Below are 23,304 nucleotides of genomic sequence, written 5' to 3' on the forward strand. Positions count from 1 at the left end.
CTATTGTTCGGCTGATAGTAACTCTTTCCCGTTCACAGGGTGCCGACGGTGTCCGTGGTCTGAAGGGCGGAAAGGGAGAGAAGGTAAGCACACACACACACACACACACACACATTCCCTGTCTCATTTCCCCTTATCGTTTCTCGATCCGCCGCCCTTTATGGCCGGTGTTCCTGCGTAAGCACGTCTGTGGGCGCTGCAGCAGGGTTTCTGAGGACAGGGTGGCCAAAGTTAATCCATGAAGACCGGGAACACATCTGTGTGTAACCACTTAAACCATTATTTTATACTTTGGCTATTAGAAAATAGCAGATCTACAAGCTCGTAGCGCGGCACCGAGCTTGTAGATCTGCTATTTTTGAAAAAATCTTGAAAATGTGTGCAAATCTTTGAATATATATATATTTTTTAAGCAAACATTTGTAACTCAAATCTTTGCTTCTGGGGGTCCCTTGAACAAAATATTTTGAGATGGGGGAGTCCGCGGCCAAATACATATAATTTTGGGGGTCCTTGACATGAAAAAGTTTGAGAACCACTGATATTATAGCAACATAGGTTTTTCAGAAAACTGTTAGGATTTAGAAGGCATTTGCAGAATCCCCAGAAGCAAAGATTTGAGTTACAAATGTTCGCTAAAAAAATATTTGCACTCATTTTCAAAAATAGTAGACCTACAAGCTCATAACGCGGCACTCCGCTATTTTTGCATAGCCAAATAAATCTTAAAATGACACAGACGCGTTCCTGGTCTTAATGGATTAAGGGAATATAGTCTGAGTACATGGCCTGAATTGTATTCCGATCAGACATACAGTACCGTGTCTCTCTGTTTCTAACCGTGGTTATATGTCGTCCGATCTCTGACACTGTTCAAGTGGGTACAGCCACTAAGTGCAAACCTATAAATCTGCGACACGCGCCTTCAGACTGGGTTAATTGCGCGTGGGTGTCGTACAGGAGTTTTTTTTTTGTTTTTACAAGCTCGTGACTTTCACTCACTGACTTTCACACTACATTGCAAATAGAAATAATGATGTACTTTTATCTCCACTACATTTGTAGGAAGGGGACTCGTGGGACCCAAACTTACAAACATATATCATGAATTAACCACAAAATGTCATATTTTATTTAATTTTAGTACAATACAGCAATGCATTGATAGTAATTTGTGATTTTGTTACTTGAGTATTTATTTACATGAGTATATACAGTACTTTGTCCTCCACTGGTGTCGTGCACCAGAAATGTAAGCGACTAGCAACCAAGTATAACCAGCAATTAAGTATAAGTCAGGCTTTAGTCAGACTCTCTAGATAAGCCCTCAGTCAGTTTGGAACAACTGTCGCACGAAAGGCTTTGAGATTTTAAATGGCGTTTTGAGGCACCGCACGGAATCTTAAATGAAAGCAACCTCCGCGGTGGTGCTGGGGCCGGTGTTTACTCGAGATCAATAAGGATATTGTCTGGTATAGAAATTCATTATGTGACGACGTGCCCATGTTGTTCCACTACAGTGGCCAGTATTCATATCGCTTCCTTACTGAATAATTTATATGGAGAGATTCAAAAGCCTAAAACCTTGTGGAGGGAAAGGCTTTGTTATGAATAAAGGATTCTGCTTTTACCACAGGTGTGCGCGTGTGTGCGTGTGTGTGTGTGTGTGCGTGCGTGCGTGTGTGTGTGTGCGCGTGTGTGCGTGTGTGCGTGTGTGCGTGTGTGTGTGTGTGTGTGCGCGTGTGTGTGTGTGTGTGCGGGCGCGCCGCGTGTGTTAACTCATTCAATCCGGAAACGCATTTCTGTCATTTTAGATTTCTTTGGCTATTCAAAAATAGCAGATCTACAAGCTCATAGCGCGGCACCGAGTGCCGTGCTATGAGCTTGTAGATCTGCTATTTTAGAAGAATTGTGAAAAATCTGTGCAAAAAAAAAAAAAGTAAAGCGAACATTTGATTTCACGATTATACAAAAATAGCAGATCTACAAGCTCATAGCGCGAAATCCGAAAATGACAGAGATGCGTCCCCGGATTTGAATGGGTTAAAAATGTGAATGTGTGTGTGCATCTTTCCGTCTGCGAGTGTGTTTGTATCTACGGTATCTGAAAGCGCGCGCGTGTGTGTCTGCAGCCTTTGTGCTGCTAGATGAGTGACAGCCGTGCTGCATTATGCATCTGGCTGTGGCTAGAAGACATGGCCAGGTGACAGACTTCAAAGATATAGCGCGTCCGATGCGACGGGCCGACTCTCATCCAGTCTGACCTTATTCATGAGCGATGTGATCCGAGGACAGTCCCCCCCCCCCCCCCGATTCGAGGAGAAAATACACAATGCATGTGCTATTATATGTTTCACGTATAGAAGTTGCATATGCCGTCGACGCAACACATTCTGCCACGTTCCTTTTTAGTGTAATGATTCATTTATGTAAGCTAAGTGTCACTTTTAAATGCCGCTGTGTCACAAATAATGCGTCCAAATGTGCAGGCATTCAACCGACATCCTTGTTTGATCACAGTGCAGCTCACCTGGCAATAGCTCAAACCTAGTTGGAATGGGTGATATAGTCCTGCTGTTCCACCATTTGGCCAGCAGGTGGCAGCAGCACACATGCTGGTGTGAAGGAAATGGTTTAACTTTACACAGTTGCTTTGCTAATGTAAACATCTAACCAGCACAGTCTCTTCCTTTACAATGACTCCCTATATAGGAAACAACATTAATAACAATACATTGAAACGACACACAAGATGCTCGTATTGAATGACTTTTTTGTTGTTTTCATGTTTCAGGGAGAGGACGGTTTCCCAGGTTTTAAGGGAGACATGGGTCTCAAGGGAGACAGGGTAAGAACACAAATTGAAACAGAAACACCTTTCATACACACACCATAACAAAAACTTCCTCCTGTGTTTGATGTGTGTTCATATAATCACATGGAAACAACTAAATGACTTCTCTTCTCTTCTCTTCTCTTCTCTTCTCTTCTCTTCTCTTCTCTTCTCTTCTCCTCTCCTCTCCTCTCCTCTCCTCTCCTCTCCTCTCCTCTCCTCTCCTCTCCTCTCCATGGGTGTTTGTGTTTAGGGTGAGCTTGGTATGCTGGGGTCACGTGGTGAGGATGGACCTGAGGGACCTAAGGGCCGCTCGGGCCCCAACGGAGAGTCTGGTCCCATGGGTATGGCTGGAGAGAAGGTATGTTATCATAATGGTTTTCATAAATGTCTTAGAATTGACTATGACTAGATGAATCAAGGCATGTTGCTTACTGTAAGTTACTTTGTGTGTAGGTAGGCCTGCATCCACACATTGGAGTACTCTACTACTAGCAGACTGTTTTAGTCTAGATTTTGTTAAATCTGTGACCTGAATGCTAAGTGTGTTGACAACATTCTTTCAGGGTAAGCTGGGTGTACCAGGATTACCTGGCTACCCAGGAAGACAAGGACCAAAGGTATGTTTGCCTTCAGCCACTGTAACCGTTATGTCAGGCGGCACCGCGCTGCTCTGTTCTGATACTAACCGCATGAATCCTATGGCGTCTCTATCCAGGGCCTGTCATAATAGGAGAACATTCGGCGAAAATAGCCGATCTGCAAGCTCACAGCGTGTTGCGTTGTGAGCTTGCAGATCGGCTATCTTTGCTTAAGAGATTTGGTGTAGAGGGGGGAAAAGAAGAATACAGGGTTTAAGTGGTTAAAAGTGACCTCGGTCATCCTCAGACACATATATTCATTACCGGACCGAACTACATGTTGGTCCCTTTGGAGAGAAGATGGTTTTGACTGATGCGAGTAAAAAGCTATGAGATAGTATCAAATTAACTGTATTATTAACATTTTCAGAGTTATAAAAGGGGTTGGATTTGTTATTGGTGCGTTTTATGTCCCTTCAAATTCTTGAGTTTTAGTCAAAGTTAATGGTTGTTGTTAGGATTTTATCGATAACAGTAATCGATACTGCCTATAACAATACCTCATTGATACTCATCTCCATAATGGTGAGGGAAAAAAGACAAAAACAAACAAACTGTTATTATTATTATGACTTTGGTGATGGATCAATTACAACAAACTGCACCAGGGACCAGAGGGACAGAGCTAGAGGAAACGTTAATCGATCATGGACGCCATTGTTTCTCCGACGGAAAATGGAAATAGAAACCTTGCTAAAATGGGGCTTCAAATATACACCAGCACCTGTTGTTTGTTCAACTCTTTTGTTAGAATTAATTGACTGTCAAATACGGCTAGCAGCACAGTTTGTCCAGGAGCAAATTGGTATTCCACTTCTGACCAATCAGCAACCGGTACGGTGGTACCAAATTAGCAACGAGCATCTGTAGGACCCAAAAAAACTTTCTCCCCCTGCTAAAACATCTCCATCATGCGGGCAGGATATCCCCTGCAGCGGTCCACGTTATCCACTCTCCATTTGTTTCCAATGAGGGCGAGCAACGTGAAATATCCTGACACATCAATCCCCGCCTTACTCGCTTCTTCATTTATTTACATATCCCGCCGTCAGGTTGAGCTCCCGCGGTGCGCACGCAAAGAGATTAGCCATATTCCACAATGATTATGTGTCCTCCATTCCTGTCAGCCCTCTGGCTAACTGTGAGTGAGTTAACACGTGGAGGGCTGCCAAGTAGCATCTATTTTGAAGCAAGCTACGCTGAAAAAAAGTGATGCAGCGCTCTCCCAAGCAATATTGATGGCAAGAAAATTGCTCTTCATCAAAATGCTGTATACGGAGGAATGTTCAGGCTGGTCAGTTTCTATGAAGGTGTATCGTCTTTCCCTGTACTGAATGATGAGTTTGGAGAATAGCATATGAATATGTCTTTCAAGGGCCAAACTCATTTTATACACCGATACGAGACAAAATATAGTTTTTAGCAAGCATGTTGCCTTTCAGAGAATAAAATGGAGTCATTTAAGAAACCCAAGGTCAGCCATGGCGTCGCGGCTGATGATTTTGTAAAACGGTGATACATCAGGTGTGATGTGGTATAAATCTCTCTCTCTCTCTCTGTGTCCGTGGGTTCACCTTGACATCTTCCCGCATGGCTGCCTCAGTAAAGTCCAGGGAGCTCAATGGGGCGGCTGTATAGCTTAGTGGCTATAGCGAGGCTGTCTGGTAATCAGAAGGTCGCCGGTTCAACTCCCGGGGCCTGCCCATGTGTGCGTGTCGACAGTGTCCCTGAGCAAGACCCTTAAACCTCGAACAGCGAACCCCCCCCCCCCCTGAGCTCAGATGGTCACTGTGACCCATCGGAGCAGACATCAGATGGGTTACGCTGAAACTGACTTTCCCCACGATATCAACCCATTAAGACCTGAAGCCGATTCTACAAATGTCTTCTAAATCCCAACAGTATTCTGAAAAACGTATGTTTCTATATCAGTGGTGCTCAAACCTTTTCATGTCAAGGACCCCCAAAATGATGTGTATTTGGCCGCCGACCCCCATCTCAAAATAGTTTGTTCCAGGGCCCCCAGAGGCAAAGATTTGAGATTAAAAAAAAATTGCTGTTTAAAAGAATAATATTCAAAGATTTGCACACATTTTCACGATTTTTCAAAAATAGCAGATGTACAAGCTCATAGCGCGGCACTCAGTGCCGTGCTATGAGCTTGTATATCTGCTATTTTTGAATAGCCAAAGTGTAAAATAATTTTTTTTTTTAGCTCAAATCTAAAAATGACACAGATGCGTCCCAGGTCTTAATGGGTTAACAAATGTCTCTCGGAGTCGTCGTGTATAAATGCTGCATGCGCGCACACACAGTAGAATTCTAAAACTTTGTTCAACACTTTCCCCACAAAAATCAGGCTGTATACAGATTACTAGCATATGATACATGCATGCGTTCTTTTTTTCTATACCACAATATTTTTAGTTGTACAGTCATCTTCCTTATTTGTCCAGACATCTCCCTCGTCTGTCTGCAGACCGACATTTAGTGTGGGTTATACACGTGGGTTTTAATGCGCGAAGCCCCAGGTCGTTTGCCTAAGAAGCCCTTTGTGTTTCTTTGCAGTCAAAGTGGTTAGCACTGTGGAGTCGCTGTGTTCTCCCCCACCCATACTAATGAACTTCAACGCGCAACAACACCGCAAACTAAATTTGTATCTCCATATTGAATCTTTTTCACCGAAAGTGACTACAATAGTCAATGTACAAGCTCCCAACTTGCTCAAGATTGTAAGCTTGTAGATCGGCAATTTTGTGTTGAACGTTGTTAAGTCTGTCTGTGATGTTTTATCAATACTTAACCAATGAAAAGTATTACGTAACAAGAGCTTGTGGCTAAATACCAACTACATTTAATACGCAGGTTCTTTTTTTCCTTGGTTTCTACCTGACAGCATCAAAATGTATCTCCCGAATAGTCCTCTGCCATTATCATGCATGCATGAGCAAACCTCCTCCTTTCCCTATACCTGCGTTCTCCTTCTCTGATGCGTGCGCTTCTCATTAACAGGGCTCCAGCGGTTTCCCTGGGTTCCCCGGAGCCAACGGCGAGAAAGGAGCCAGGGTAAGACACACACACACACACACGCACGCACACGCACACACACACACGCACACGCACACACACACGCACACACCTGCCACTGTTTGCATATGAAAACAGTACTATCATACCCCAGCCAAAAGGATATTGATTCCCATTGTAGAGGCATCTGTCTGATAACTTTGTTCAGGTTTTTTTTTTTTTTTTTTTTAAAGCAAGGAAAATCAATGTTGGACAGAGAACAAAACATGCTGAAATAATTGTGGTCTTGACAGCTCTCTCAGTCCCTGTTGTTTCCACACACACACACACACACACACACACACACACACACACACACACACACACACACACACACACACACACACACACACACACACACACACACACACACACACACACACACACACACACCCCCACACACACACACACACACACACACACACACACACACACACACACACACACACACACACTATACAGTACACACACATGTACTACTCACGCACGCACACACATAAAGAGTGAGACACACAGAGACAAGGTTTAGTTCCAGTAAGACTGTTAAAAAAAGTACTGCATCGTTTGCATAATTTTAAGTAGAAACAAAGTACTCAAAATAAGAAATGGCTGCGACAAATATGAAACAGCTAATTAATTTCCAGAGTCAAATGTTTGCCTACTTGTGTGGCTAAGACGCCTATTTGGAACTATTTTACCAAATCCCCCACAGTGGTGCTGCAGCAAAAAGAGTTTTTGCGAACTGAGTAAATATCAGCATAAAAACGGAACTGCTCTACTTTCTTCCTGTTTTCCATTTTTTTGCTGAAGTTTCCTCAGACTATTAACAACTACGCTAATGATTCCATAAGCTGCGTTTCTTTTTTTTGGGGAAAAAAAAATGGATGCCCTCAGGGATTCATTCACCCATGCTGTGGAATAATTGACCGAAACATTTGGTTTACTGCATTAGAATGTCATTAAAAATCTGTTACAATTGCAGAAAAATGTGACTTCATTTGTGCGAGCGTCTAAACTGCCTTGTGTTTGGATATCTAACAGGGCGTGGCGGGCAAAGCTGGTCCAAGGGGGCAGCGAGGTCCAACGGTATGTTCTCCATATTCTGTCACTTTCCTCATTATTGTACCTTTCTCTACACTCTTGCCACTTCCTCCTCTTCATTGTTAAATTGTTCTCCGCACTCTTGACACTTCCTCACCTCCTCATTAATGTGCTGTGTTTAATGAGCGGAGACTCTAGAGCAGTGCTTGGTTCTCAAACTTTTTTTTAATTTCACCCGTAACCAAATGAACCCCGTAACCTTACGGGTCCATTTGGTTCCATCTGTGCACTCTCAGAGTAACAGACCTGAATGAATGAATGATGAAATGAATGAATGGGTGGTTGGTTGGAATGATGGATGAATGAATGAATGAATGAATGAATGAATGAATGAATGAACCAATGAACCAATGAACCAATGAACAATGAATGAAACATCATGAAACCATCTTTTATAACTCATCCACAAGAATTAATAGGCTACATTTCTAATGTCTTTATCCATTCTCTTTTTTGCCGGTCACCTAGGGTCCACGTGGCGGACGTGGGGCAAGAGGTCCGACAGGCAAGCCAGGCCCTAAGGTACGATGTGTTCTCCATCACCCACACACACACAGCTTCATACCTCACAGTAATTTTTTTTAAACACACACAGAGTAGCTTCAAAGCCCCCCCATGCTGACCAAACTTTCTTTGTTGTCTTCTGCAGGGCACAGCGGGCAACGATGGACCACCAGGCGGGCCTGGCGAGAGAGTAAGTTTCACGCCACGTGGCAAGTCCGCGGGGGGTCTTAAAGTTAAAATGCGGGGTCCAGTCAGAACAAACACATTTTGTGGGGCCTTTGGGACCGAACAATTAACATAACTTGCTGTGGGTGGGTTGGCATTAGCGGTGGGTCGTCCTAGGTATTGGCACCACACCTGTAGGGCTTTGCTCTTGTGCCATGGACACAGGTGGGCTCAACGATTAATCATCAGAGCCTGTTTCTGTAAAGGCTTCGAGCAGGTGTTGATGTTTGAATGCTTTGAACTATGGGATTGGAGTGATGTAAACGTGTGTAATATATGTACGTATATATAAGACATCAAACTGGTTTATTATATGATAACGATTATATGATTACGATGTTGAATGTTTCAAACTCTCTGCTTCTCTATCCCATTCACTCGTTTCTCTCCTTTCATCTCTCTCTCTCTCTCTCTCCCTCTCTGTCTCTTTCTCTCTCTTTTGGACATTTTGCCCCCCCCCCCCCTTGCCACACACCTGTCTAGTGGTGTGTTTGAAGCCAAGGGCATACAACTAAGATTTCACATTTATGACCTTTTTTTCTTAAAAACTTTTTTCTTTTACTTTGACTGCCCACTAGCATTCCGTCTGCTGTCTCAGGCTGTGCTGGGTTTGAATGTTAAAGTCCGTCAGGGACACCTGTCTGCGTTCGTCAGTCAGCGTTCCCACATGGCCGTCTCCTCTGGCTTGGCGCGCTGCCACTGTGCGCTCTGTTCTTTCTGTTTCAGCTCAGGCGCTGCGATATAGGTCTCTGAGAGGATAAGCCTCCACTTTTTTTGTGTGCATAGTTCATTGTGTAGTGTTATGAGCTTTTACCTTGACAGCTTTAGTTCTTCTGTTTTGCGTCCATTTTGTCTCTGATTGTCTGTGTGTCTGTCTCCTCGTCCCCAGGGACCTCAAGGACCCCAGGGCCCAGTTGGTTTCCCTGGACCAAAAGGCCCCCCTGTAAGTATTACCAGTGATGGAAAAAGCTCACAATGCAGCTTGTAGATCGGCTATTTTCAAATGGCAGAAATGTATGTAGGGCTGAAGTGGTTAATATATGTTTTGTAACAATAATCTAAATCTAGGTAAGTAACTAGTAACTAAAGTTTTCAAATAATTGTAGTGGAGTAAAAGTACAATATTTGCCTTTGAGGTGTAGTGGAGTAGAAGTAAAAGTAATGAAAATTGGAAATACTCCAGTAAAGTAAAAATACCTCAATATTTTACTTAAGTACAGTACTTGAGTAAATGTACTTAGTTACTTTACACCACTGAGTATTTACTCACCTGCTTCACAGTACCTACGATGGAAGCCTTGTCCAAGACATTGATTGATTGATTGATTGATTGATTGATTGATTGATTTACCGAGGATAAAAACACAATACAGCCTGAGGGCTTATTTCCGTTGTGGTCCTCTTCATCAAAAAACACTAAACAGCATAACAAACGACAACACAGCAACAATACATCAGACAGACAGACAGACAGACATATATACATAAGAAACTAGACTCTAATAAATGTGCAGTCAATGCAACTTTACTTATTTTTAACCCATAAATGTGCAGTCAATGCATTTAACCTATTTTAAATAAAGTGCTATGTACCTACACTATATAGTATTATAAAGTTCACAGTTTATCATATAAAGTGTGTGTACCAAACAGTCTATTAAAGTGCATATCATGGCATTTAGTAACCATTTGAAACCGTTAGGGTAACTAGCAGCAGCATGGGCAAACGGAATGTATATACTTTGACTAAAAGAACATAAACTATAAAACAGTAAAGCAAAAAAGTTTCAGTTTGTGAAGGTATAGGTATATTTCTTGCTGCTGTCTAGTGTATGACTTAATGATTGTGTGGGTTCACAGGGTTCGTGGGATGCTGTAATAGTGGGCTAAAATATATCTCGTTTTCCTGTGCAGGGATCATTAGTCGAACGGTTTATTGAAGCTGCACACATTTTCTCATCCTCCAGTATAGCAGAGAGATGAGTGGTATTTACCCATGTATCGATTCATAGCTCCTTCCCAATTCTTGGCCAGCAATGTCGTTTATCTGAACAAAAACAACCTTTTCTGTGTGTGAAATATTATGTAGGTCGAAATCGTGTTTTGCTGTGTATTTTATATTAAATTAAGCCAGCAGTAAATCCTAAATGTGTACAGTATAATTGCATATATACATATATATTTATTTACACTTTACTAGTGTGAACTGGACAAGAAGCAGAGATATTACAAAGCTTTACCAGAAGGACAAATACAAGGGCAAAACAAATGACAACCATATAACATCATTCGTACATCGCTGCCTAGACAACCTAGAGGGCTCAAGGAGAATTAATCAAATAGAAATATTTAAAGAAACAAATCAAAAAACGAATCCAATATAAAACAAAAACTACTTTAGAAACTAATTTAGAAATAAAAGCAGGAGCAGTTGCTGGTAATTACGTCCATGCTAATCCTTTTAAAACTTCTTAGAGGAATCGATAAAGCCAATTTAATTCTGGTCGGCAGATTGTTCCACGACCAAGACCCAAAATAAGATAGACTTATTTTACCTGCCCCCTGGCAAGATTACATTTTATACAAGCCTTGTCTTTTATTTGGGTCTTCATGTTAACCCTTTAAGACCATCCGTGTGTCATTTTTTGATTTCTTTGGGCTACTCAAAAATAGCAGATGTACAAGCTCATAGCGAGGCACCGAGTGCTATGAGCTTGTAGATCTGCTATTTTTGAAAAATCGTGAAAATGTGTGCAAATCTTTGAATATATATATTTTTTTAAAGCAAACATTTGTAACTCAAATCTTTGCTTCTGGGGGGGTCCCTGGAACAAAATATTTTACAAATGTTTGCTTTGAAAAATATATATTCAAAGATTTGCACAAATGTTCACGATTTTTCAAAAATAGCAGATCTACAAGTTCGTAGATTGTAGATCTGCTATTTTTGAATACCCGAAGAAATCTAAAAAGATAGAGATGCGTTTCCCGGATTGAATGGGTCAAAATTCACAATGATTTTGGGTATGAATGAGCAGATTGGATGACTGAATGACGTACTGATCTCTGTCTCCATCTTACCAGGGACCAGCTGGAAAGGACGGGCTGCCCGGACACCCTGGCCAGCGTGGAGAAACGGTGAGTGCCAGCGGTCTCGCCCGATTCTTAGAGCTGTCAACCGCCTGGGTGATGTTTCCGGCCAGTCGGCTCGGCCAGTCCACTTCCTGCCGGGAGTGGAAACATAAGTCTGCGACCTTCCTCTGAGTTTTTTGGGGTGTGAAACCACCCTCCATGGCCTCATTTTTCACTCCTGGACGGATTTGACTCGACGAGTCGGCGCGCTTTGACAGCAGCCGATAAGCCCAGGAGGATGACACCTCAGTGGTTTAGCAAAGCAAAGAGTTCTCCGAGACTCCAGGGATGTTACAAAAAAAATCGAACTTGCGAATCAACATTAACCCATTGAGACCTGTGACGCATCTGTGTCCCATTTTTTGATTTGAGCTAAAAAAGCATTTTACACTTTGGCTATTCAAAAATAGCAGATATACAAGCTCGTAGCGCGGCACCGAGTGCCGCACTACGAGCTCGTAGATCTGCTATTTTTGAAAAATCGTGAAAATGTGTGCAAATCTTTGAATATATATATTTTTAAAGCGAACATTTTTAACTCAAATCTTTTCTTCTGGGACCCCCTGGAACAAAATATTTTGAGATGGGGGTCAATATGTATAATTTTTGGGGGTCCTTGACATGAAAAAATATATACTAATATAGAAACATACGTTTTTCAGAATACTGTTGGGATTTATGAAGACATTTGTAGAATCAGCTTCAGGTCTTAATGGGTTAAAACAAATCGAACTTGCGAATCAACATTAAAACCACACAGGTTTTTCTCAACCACGTACATAGCTGCTGCTGTAAATAGCCAATCTAAATGATCTAAAACAATCTACAATGATCCAATGCGTTGTGAGCTGATAGAGAGCTGCTATCTTTTGCTATTTTCTAAAAGTTTGAGAGAAAAAAAAGGAAAGTGTTATCGGATTTCAATCCAACAAGAATCACTTTGTCATGTTAATGGCTGTCGGTCTGACTACTCACTGCCAGGTACTGGTTTCCAATTAGCCTGCTTCGACGCATTCAACAAACTAGGCTCCCGGGGCAAGGCAATATCCGTTTGACGATCGGAGAGATGCACCTCAATCGAGTCCACCGCGCTCTCTTATCTCGCTTGCTCTCTCGTACGCAGATAGAATCATTGGAATTGATTCTCTGTGGTGCCAGAGAGGCAGACAGACGTCTCCAGCAGAACACATCAGTGCACGAGGCAGAAATCTCTCAGTCTGACGTTCAAAGCTGGTACCTATAAAAGTAATCCTCAAAAAAGGACCGCACTGAATCAGTTGCAATGATGATGAAAAAAATGATAGTTCGATTCGGTTCAGTATCCCCAGGTGCCTAAGAGTAATCCTCGAATCCAAATCGATACACAAAACAAACTTTGACCTCAGGCCGTGTGTCGAGAACCTCCACTTCGCTCACTCGGTGCTTTGTATGCGTCAATGCACCGTGGCTTGACTGGCCTCAAAGGGCAATAAAAACTACTAAAAGTGTGACGGTACATCCCCTCGGTCGTAAAAGTTCCCCTTTATGCCCGCCTCTTTGCCATATATAACATAATAGACTGCCCATGCATGCACACGTAAGTTAAGCACACACGCGGTCGTGCACACATGTCCGCTGTCCAAGCGGCTAACAGTAAAGAGCCTTCCTTAAGATGCTAACGGCGCTAGATTTATTAGCTGATGAGCACGCTCGGGCGCATCCAATATGAGAATTGATTATGGCGATAAAGTGTGCTACTGGCCGCCAAGGCCCCCGCCGCTCCACGTTCCACTTGGGGAAGTACTAATAAAGATTTGAACCTGGTGTGTCTGAGTGAGGACTGCTGCTACATGTATAACCAGCTTTCGCCCCTGGAATCATAAATACACCACATCTCCATAAATCGCGATCAATAGGCCTCAAGTCCTGAGTCATCTAGTCTTAACCCCTTAAGCCTGATTTTTTGGTCGTATGATGGTGTCGTGCTGCGAAAATAGCCGATTGCGACGCGCTTGTAGATCGGTTCTTTCCGGCGCACAGCACTGGTGTGCAATGGAGTAAATTCGGACTAAAGGTATTGCACTATATTGCACTATTTTCAAAGCCTGATCCAACCCTACAACCCCTCCCGCTCACTCAGAGCTCAGAGGATTAAGAGTGTCTGCTAAATGCGTCTGCTAAATGCCCAAATTGTAAATTGGGCATTTAGGACAAAGCTATTTTAATTATATATTATGTATATTTTCACTTATCATGGCCAAAATAGTGCATGATTTATATAATGTTTTTGTGAGCCAAAAATAGCCGATCGGCCACTGGCGTACGACTAGGACTAGGCTATTTTTTAATTATTATTTTCAGCGATAATGACACACTCAAAAATAGGGATGTCAGAGTTCATTTGGTTAAGAGTGGCGATTAGATGGCACAGGTTTGGTGTAGGATAAATACATTTCGAGTACCACCGTGCCGCCACCACAGCGATGGAACGTCTTTAGGGAGGCGAGGATCTAAAGAAAAAAGCAGAACGAGCACGCCTTCTGTGATCACTCGCTGTATGTGTGCAACGTCAGTGTGTTGTCTCTGTTCTGTCCTTGATTGTGTTTGACATGTCTGTGTGTTGTGTGTTAATCAATTGCTTGTGTTAACACCTACTTTGTTCGTTCACTTTGTGTGTCTACTTAAAAACAGAAGATATTTAGAACACTGGAAATGAGCTTGGTTCAGATCAGAAGATGGCAGACTCCACTTTGGGAGCTTGCTGCATATTCCGCTCGCATTTTTGATCAGAATGAAATGAAAAGACGGTCAACGACGCTTTAGTGCTTCGAACAATGCTCGATGGGCATAGTACCACATCAGGTTAACCTTTGAAGGAGAGAAAGTCTTGCTAAGAGATTTTAATCCATTCCAAATTAAATGTCTCCTCAGAAACAAAGGAGTACAGTACGTGCTTGTGCTGTTGATTTGTTGAACTCGTACAAGACAGCAAGATTTATTGTGGTTTTGGGGGGAACTTTCCCTGCTTACCTCAAGGCAGACAAACTCACGGATGCCTTTTGTTATGTCTCTGTGTTTAGTTTGAGGGTATGCTGAAGTGAGTTCATCCTAGTTCACTTAGTTTTTCACTGTCTATTGGATCAAGTAGCTCCTTTCAGAAGTAGAGAAATAGACCTTCATAGCTGCAGGTTTTAATACTTAGTTTGTGCTCATTTTTATGGCGTGCACGTGGCTCTGTAGTGGCTTGAATTGCGCTGAAACCTTGGTGGAGTCATACATTATAGATATACATGAAAAGATAGTGCACGCACAATCCACGTGAATGCCCAGGTGCAGGACAAACAGGCAATTCAACAAAAAGAAAATAGAGTCCAAGCCCCGCTTTTTTATTTATTGCGGTGTCAACGTTTCGATCAGTTCAGATCTTCATCAGGACTTTGCGAAGTACCGGTGTACGGACTCTATTTTCTTTTTATACATCCTAGACATGTGGTAGATCCACATTGGAGCCAGACAATGACAATTGTCATTGTTTTTGACAATGACAATTGTCATCGTCTTGCGATTATGTTATAAATCCTTACAAGGAGCCTACTTTAGCTTTGAACTGTGTTTTCTGAAATTTGCATATCTCTATGCATCTGCTGTGACTGATTGATATAATCTCAGCTACTTGATCCTATAGACATCAAATACGAGCTAAACTAATCGTTCAAAAGAGTTTGTCTAACTATCCCTATATCATTTCTGAATGAGCTTTCATTAGAGATACTGTTATGCAAATCACCCACTCACCGTTAAAGGTGAACTGCCAACATACTTTATCCACACCGAAATTAAAACGAGAATTCATTTCCAGACAAAAATGTTTTAGAGAGATGCTAATTCAAAAGGAAAAGGTCCTGGATTCTCATGTGACATTCAGGTTGGCTCTTTGGCATAAGGCTCAGACAAGAGGATGCATTGATTTATCTGGTAGCTGCACAAACAATTCTTAATAAATATGAATTATCATCATTTATCTTAATTGAATGAATACCACTCTGGGAAAAGAGCCGTCCCAATAGCATACACAATCCATGGTATTATCCGTAAATAGTCTTCTCCTTTTTGTCACTGTCATTGTCCCACATGTATTGAATGATGTCAACATGTCTGTGAGGAAACCAAAAGAAAAGCCGGCACAACAGCTTGTTGTTCCACCACATTTCGTCAGGCTGAAGACCAAACACGGTGGAAAAACGTGTTTGTGTTTTGCACAGTAAATATGGCAGTGGTGGAAGAAGTACTCAGATATTTTACTTAAGTAAAAGTAGCAATAACACCATAGAAAAATACTCTGTTACAAGTAAAAGGCCTGTGTTCAAAGTGTTACTTGAGTAAAAGTACAAAAGTATTGGCATCAAAATATACTTAAAGTACCAAAAGTAAAAGTACTGTCATTTTTCAAAATAGCCGATCTACAAGCTCACAACGCGTCGCATCGCGACGCGTTGTGAGCTTGTAGATCGGCTATTTTCAAATAGCCTATGTATAAAATAGGGCTAAAGTGGTTAATATATGTTTTATAATATAATCATTTATATCTGCAAAGTAACTAGTAACTAAAGTTTTCAAATAATTGTAGTGGAGTAAAAGTACAATATTTGCCTCTGAGATGTAGTGGAGTAGAAGTAAAAGTATTGCAAATTGGAAATACTCTAGCAAAGTAAAAAGTAACTCAAAATTGTATTTAAGTACAGTACTTGAGTACACGTATTTAGTTACTTTACACCACTGAAATATGGTGGAGCAGCGTCATTCATACTTAGTCACGCTCCAGTGTTGCGTGCGGAAATAGCTTGTAGCTTGTAGATCTGCTATTTTCGGCACGTGACACTGACTGACGTGCAATTATAAATATTGTTGTGCGGACTTTTCTTTCATTGTTGTCTTTGTAACTTGTTTTTGTCCCGCGCATCTAAAATTGTGCGTAACATTTATGTTTTATATTATATATGTGATGTTCTGTGTGTTTGTGTGTCCTCCTGTACTGGCTTGTGTTGCTTTGCTAACCTTGTTATTACAGCAAAGATCCGTGGGGTAGGTGGGTATAGGTGTGATACTTCATCTTACCACTTGGTGGTGAGGTGGTAAGTAAGAGCCAGGTGATAAATGTCTACCTGATGGAGCATTTCTTTACTGGTATGGCCATAGAGGACAGAACTTTAACCGAACAAACTAGGGTTCCTTTGGATAATAGAGAATAACGTTGCTGGCGTGCAGAAACCTCTTATCTCCATATACATTTATTTTTTTCGTAAATTAACGGCTTTCATGCTACAGCGTCACACAAAAGCATCAAAAGCAGTAGAGCCGCAAGCTCGTTTTGAGCTTGTGGATCTGCTACGTTTGTTGCTTTTGAATTTGAACCCTGAAAAGTAACAGTTTTGGACATATGAGGTTTCCACCCGACAGAGACGATAAAATAGTCTTGAATAGGATACATCAATTTAAAGGAATACTTCACTTTATATCAATTACTTACTCCACGACGCCTTGAATTCACAGAGAATTTTAGTTTTTGTCGCATCCCTTCATGATGAAGGAAGAATCCAAAAACAAAAAAAATACATTTTGAAATTTAAATCGACTGGAGGCCAAGATTAACAACAGCAAAACGGCATCACATTTTTTAAACTCCCACACAGCTCTCGCAGAATAATCCAGCTTCCAGTTACACTGCAATTTTTTCTCAACCGAACACATTTCCTGGATAAAATAGTGTCACGCACGAATGAAGAGCATGCCTGGGTGAGCGCATGTGTGTGTGTGACCTCAGTTTGTGTTGAAACCCACGCACACACGCCCTGAGCACGCTCCTCGCCCGCTCACGCATCAGACTGTTAACACCAGAAGAGTTTTAAATAATAAAGTTCATACTGGGAGAGTTGTGTGAGGGTTTTTTATTTTATTTTAAAACGGTTTTATTTTACAGTTTTAAAACAATGTCATATCATTTTTTCATGATACAATTCAACGTGTTGTCTGGTAGGAATTTCATAAATAAATAAACAAACAAACAAACAAACATTGTACCTCAAGAATGGGACCACATGAAGCATAATGGTAGTAGTTTCTGAATTCATACAGTACTGCATGGAAAGGTCTATGTTTACAACTAGTACATGCAGAGTATCTACTCAGATACTGTATCTACTCAGAGTCTAACAATATTTTGAATCTGTTTTTTGGGCAACTTTGGGGAACAGGCTAGCACAGAGAATTTGATCAACCACTGTAAATCTGTTGCTGGTGATTTATCAACGATTGATGCACTGTTCTAAACATGCAACGCATTTTAGGTTATTATTAATCAACACAACACCGGCACAGCACGGATGATAACCATAAATTGCAGGGAAACAACATACAACAATGTACGATAATGACTTCTAACCGTCACAATAAGATCATACTGTACATACAGTACACCACCTTGCTCTCCATATTAGTGTCCTCCCAGTTCCAATAGTTTGAATCCTTATTGTTGATTATACATTACTGATCCTCTGTGTTCCTCCATCAGGGATTCCAAGGAAAGACCGGCCCTCCAGGCCCAGGCGGAGTTGTGGGTCCCCAGGTAAGAGGAGTGTATTATTAGTATTATTATTAAATAATAACAATAATGATTATTATTATTATTATTATGTTCCAAAATTCAATATGGTCAGACTACAGAAGTCTTTTGTTCATCAGTGAGCCCGGCCAAGGGCCATTAGAACAATGAAGGACATTACTGCTCTTGTCTTCATGTTTTTCATGTATTTCATTTGTTATTTTTTGTCATATCAACTGTGAATATTATGTGTTGCATATGGGGCTGCTCTATCGCAAGACAAATTTCATTTTTACCAAACGACTAAAAATCCCCTCACACATTTTTGCAAAACTACAGACTTTTTTACAATTATGTTTAGTTTTTTAGTTTTTTTTCCTTTCATGTTATTGAGAGTTTTTGAGTAGCCTTTGAACGCCACCTGATCCCGAGGGAAGGGGAAATACAACCCAAATGTCTCTTTGCCTTTGTTACGTTGGAACTGCAACTGATTTGTCACACCATGTTGGTGATCAACTATAGGGACCCACTGGAGAGACTGGTCCCGTTGGTGAGAGAGGCCACCCTGGACCCCCGGGCCCGCCTGGAGAGCAGGGTCTTCCTGGTACCGCTGGCAAGGAGGGATCAAAGGTGAGTACATTTGGCTCTCGTGGCCTCCTTATGCACAAAGACAAAGAAAATGTTGCATTTTATCAACACTTTACAGTTAACAGATGAGCATTACTGTTTACGAGGAGCTCCCTCAGTTGTGTTTTTTCATAAATGAATGCCCTACTTCGTCATACTACACAGTGTTACACAAAAGTAGCAACGTGAAAAGTACAAACAAGAGTTTGTGACTAAATGATAACTACTGGCAGTGTTGCCAGATTCTGTGAGAGAAACAAGCAACCGGGTCTAGGAAAACAAGCCCAAAAGAAGCGACTATGGGCCACATGAGCACTTTAAACATATGCATCAGCTATTTGAAAACAGCCGATCTACAAGCTCACAACGCGTCGCGATGCGACGCGTTGTGAGCTTGTAGATCTGCTGTTTTCAAATACAATCTTGGGGGGAAATTATGATAAGCAGATCTGGCAACACTGACAACTTGGATCCATTGGAATATTCCATTCCCTGAAAAGTAACTGTTTCCCACCCGACAGCGGAGACATGCAATTCCACTGGGATCCTCCACCGGTGTGGGGAGGCAGTTGGCTCAGAACACAATTTTAGACAATATATATAGTGGAGGTCCCTGCTTCATCTCTCTCTCTCAGCTAAGGGGTCCTTGGCCCTTGCCCTAGAGAATATACTGCAGCTGAGCAATCAGCGCAGGCTTCACACCCCCTCTGGGTACAATCCCATCACCCAGGGCAAATAAAGGCTGGGTTATGGGGTAAATATAGACAGATATACTAGAAGAGTGTGCAGAAAAACACAAAAGTAAAGAAACTTAAAGATAAAGATAAAGAAAACGTTATTGTCCATTATATTTATCATGGAATTGAAATTTGCCTTTGGCACACTGGCATCCAGTATACAAACAATAAAAAACACAACTAATACATGAAATACACAAATGCAATAAAACACAATATACAATACATTCCCATAACAGCAAAAGTGATCATGGGCTTGGGATTGGATGCTAGAGTTATTCTAAAATGCTCTTGGGTAGAGCCATCGTAAACCTGAATTGCCTTTTTTGGTTATTTTGGTCACTTCAAGGCTATTATCTGTCAAAGGTGATTCTTGATTAAATATGTTAATTACTGAACTGGTTGAATACAACTGTCGAAATATAGCAACAAATTCCCTCTAAAAACCAAAAGCCTGTATGAACACCACAACTAAGCGTTACTATCATCAATTTCAGCATAGTTTATACAATAGCAGGTTGACCACTGACCTTGCACATGCATTGGCTGAGTTTCGAGAAGTGGCTTGTTGAATTCCCTCCCCGGTCGGCAATTGAACATCCATTAAAGTGGAGACAGCGGCCATTTTGTAGAAGGATTGGGCTTTATTCAAACCCTTTACCCCCGACTCCCTAGACTACTCGGGTGTCCCAGCTCTCTCTGTCTCCACCCTTCATGTTCTCTCCATCTTCCCAAAGCAGACAGTTTAATCAAGTCCACGGGCGCTAACACCATGGCCCCCCCTGCCACTCTCCGAGCCCCCACACATCCTCTCCTGTTCGCCTAGAACCCCTTGCATCAGTATGCCAGACAGACAGGGCATCTGCTCCATAGAACCCAAATCTTCTATTCTCTTCAGCTTCCCTGTCTGCAGATAGTCAGCATGCCAATACACAAAGAAAAAGGGGGGGGGGAACGAAATAAAGAAGCTCTAAGTAGCTTTTCTTTCTCCTGAAGTAAGCTGTCATCGTCTTTTTGGAAACAGAATGAACAAAGCGTGACTACGGTGCCCTGGCACAGCTGTTATTAGCCGTGTTTGTGTTTGCTCTACAGCTGCAGCACAACTTTTCCCCCACAGTCCTATTGTCAGACACATCAAATTGGAAGATACTATGGCAGTGTGTTGGGTAGGATAAGGCTCGCGGATGGAAAGTACGATCATTGCAACTTTTTCCAACCTCATTATAATGGAAATGAACGCTTTGATGTAGGCAACATTCTACTATTCTGTGAGATGATGGTCTTACAGTTAGTTAGGATTCTGGATTTTACCTCTTAAAACTAGCGTATGTTGTGCTCTTTTCATCATACCGGGGCCATAGCTTGAGGATAGAACACCTGCAAGTTTTCGGAGGAACATTGTGTGGCTTATCATTTGAGAGCAATGCGTCACCATGTTTTTTGATTATAGCTGAAAACCTCCATAATGCCGGGGTGCGGAGACATGGCTAATGCATCTGCAGAATACACGCCTCAGAATAATCGCAGCTAATGGTCCATTAAAATGAATGTCTGCCACCGAATGAGCAGTTTTCCCCCGGTGGGCTTGCAAAGAAGACATTAGCATACATTTTGCTGTCTTATTCTTGGAACTTAGAGCTATACCCATTCATATTACACACGACATCATTAGGAATGTGCTACGTTGCATATCCCCGTACATTTGTATACTTTATACCGGGGTGGTTTTCAAACTGTTTGTGCCCAAGGCACCTGCATTCATGGTCGAAAATTGCCAATCTACAAGCTCACCATGCGATGCCGCACGTTGTGAGCTTGTAGATCTGTTTTGTTGAGAGCTTGTAGATCTATTTTGTTGTGAGCTTGTAAACTTTTTCTTAAATACAATTTAAGTGGTTAATATGTTTTTGTGAGTGCGCACGATGCACTGATATAGTAAATTAAACGATAATTAATTAATCGGCTGGTGGGGGGAGTGTAGCGCCCAGGATCACTTAGAAAATTGGCTCCGGGTGGGAAAAGAAAGTTACAAAATCGTGGGATAAAAGTTTAGAAAAAAACCCGATAATTAATCACTTCTCGTATTGTATATCTTCTCTGTCAGATGGAAACCGTGTTTCGAGCTTGCATACCTACTTTTGATTCTTTGGTGTGACGTTGTAGTATGATCAAGTAGGGCATTCATTTACGAAAAAATGTAAAGTTAGAAGTTGGAGATAAGAGGTTTCTGCCCGACAGCAACGGTATATTGAAATTGTCTCAGCAAACCGTTGGCGGGGGAACCGCTACTTTGTTGCAGGATAAAACCTGCAGGCTTGAACGGCACATCATCTCTAATAACGCGACATGTACTTGTCTCCCCTTTTGCGTCTATAGGGAGACCCAGGACCCCAGGGAACAGCCGGTAAGGACGGTCCTCCAGGTCTACGAGGATTCCCCGGAGAGAGAGGTCTACCTGGTGCCACGGTAAGATAGTGCTCCACCTGCACCTGCACCTTATCCATCAATGGTTCCTCCCCCCTGTTGCATGTGTTCACTGCTAGTGGGAGAGGCGACAGAACATGCAGTGGTGGAAAGTAACTAAGTACATTTACTTAAGTACTGTACAATTTTGAGGCGTTTGTACTTTACTTGAGTATTTCCTATTTCAAATACTTTTACTTCTACTCCGCTACATCTCAGAGGCAAATATTGTACTTTTACTCCACTACAATAATTTGAACACTTCAGTTACTAGTTACTTTGAAGATTTTGATTATCATTACAAAACAAACATGCATTAACCACTTCAGCCCTATAAACATTTCGTCCATTTGAAAATAGCCAATCTACAAGCTCACAATGCGTCGCGATGCGACGCATTGTGAGCTTGTAGATCTGCTATTGTCAAAAGATTGTTATACATTTTGAGAACTTGAAATGGGACATTCTGCATTAATGAGTACTTAAACTTTTGGTACTTTAAGTACATTTTGATGCCAATACTTTTGCACTTTTACTCAAATACATTTAGAATTCCGGACTTTTCCTTCGTAACAGAGTATTTCTCCATTGCAGTATTGATACTTTTACTTAAGTACAAAATGTCAGTACTCTTTTTCCACCACTGACAACATGGCCGTCGCAACAAATGAACAGGGTCCCATTCAGACCTATTCACTTCATTAGAGTCACCCGTATAGAATTCACTCGCAGCAATCAGTAGGAAATCCAAAGTGACGCGCTACAAATGAACAGGCATGCTGGGGGTATTGCTCCGCCGCCGCAATGCATCATGGTCCCTCCCATTTCTCCAATGGGGAATTGTGGGACAGGATTTCATTTATAAAATCCCTGCTCGGTTCAATTCAAGACCCGGCTTCTATTCCTTTTCTCTTTTTTTTCCCGGTTCGGGAGGATAAGGGGGTGAAAAGTTATTTGTTTGTCTCTGCATGCATTATTTACTCAATGAATTATTGAATGGAAAATGTCAGCAATTAGAGTGTGTGGCTGGTGGGAATGAATGGACCAATGAAAGGGCCATCGCACTCCGCCTGCACCTCCCAAGGTCAGTCAGCCTCCTCTCTGCAGGCCCGGGCTGATTGTTTTTCTGCCGCTGTAATTTACTCTCTTGCTCACAGCCACTACTCGGCAGGGACTCATTACAGAGACCTCCGTGTGTGCCCTCGCGGCTCGCCGGGTTACTGCTCGCACGCTCGCACACATGCATGCACGCAGGCAGGCACACACACCCACAGGCGTGCATGCGAGTCATGCACGGTCATGCAAATGCAAACAAGTGGTACATTTGAAAACACAGTACAAATTACATGCAAAATGACACAAACGGATAAGCACCCTAAAGGGCTTGCTATATACTTT

At 41.9% G+C, this 23,304-nt stretch overlaps 1 protein-coding gene across 5 annotated transcripts in view; it reads left to right on the forward strand.

The window, feature by feature from the left end:
- The window catches only part of col11a1a (collagen, type XI, alpha 1a), a 124,794-nt gene that overhangs the window by 59,642 nt on the left and 41,848 nt on the right, over nucleotides 1–23,304 (forward strand). For all 5 annotated transcript variants that reach the window (XM_080417212.1, XM_080417211.1, XM_080417214.1 and 2 more), the window contains 13 exons: nucleotides 39–83; nucleotides 2,795–2,848; nucleotides 3,087–3,194; nucleotides 3,400–3,453; nucleotides 6,487–6,540; nucleotides 7,582–7,626; nucleotides 8,110–8,163; nucleotides 8,291–8,335; nucleotides 9,260–9,313; nucleotides 11,455–11,508; nucleotides 18,050–18,103; nucleotides 18,602–18,709; nucleotides 21,820–21,909. In XM_080417212.1, coding sequence (XP_080273338.1) covers nucleotides 39–83; nucleotides 2,795–2,848; nucleotides 3,087–3,194; nucleotides 3,400–3,453; nucleotides 6,487–6,540; nucleotides 7,582–7,626; nucleotides 8,110–8,163; nucleotides 8,291–8,335; nucleotides 9,260–9,313; nucleotides 11,455–11,508; nucleotides 18,050–18,103; nucleotides 18,602–18,709; nucleotides 21,820–21,909 — 819 coding nt within the window. The remainder of the gene's footprint in view (nucleotides 1–38; nucleotides 84–2,794; nucleotides 2,849–3,086; nucleotides 3,195–3,399; nucleotides 3,454–6,486; nucleotides 6,541–7,581; nucleotides 7,627–8,109; nucleotides 8,164–8,290; nucleotides 8,336–9,259; nucleotides 9,314–11,454; nucleotides 11,509–18,049; nucleotides 18,104–18,601; nucleotides 18,710–21,819; nucleotides 21,910–23,304) is intronic.

This window comes from Gymnoscopelus braueri (assembly GCF_963280865.1).
Source record: "Gymnoscopelus braueri genome assembly, chromosome: 21".
NCBI classification, from domain to species: Eukaryota; Metazoa; Chordata; class Actinopteri; order Myctophiformes; family Myctophidae; genus Gymnoscopelus; species Gymnoscopelus braueri.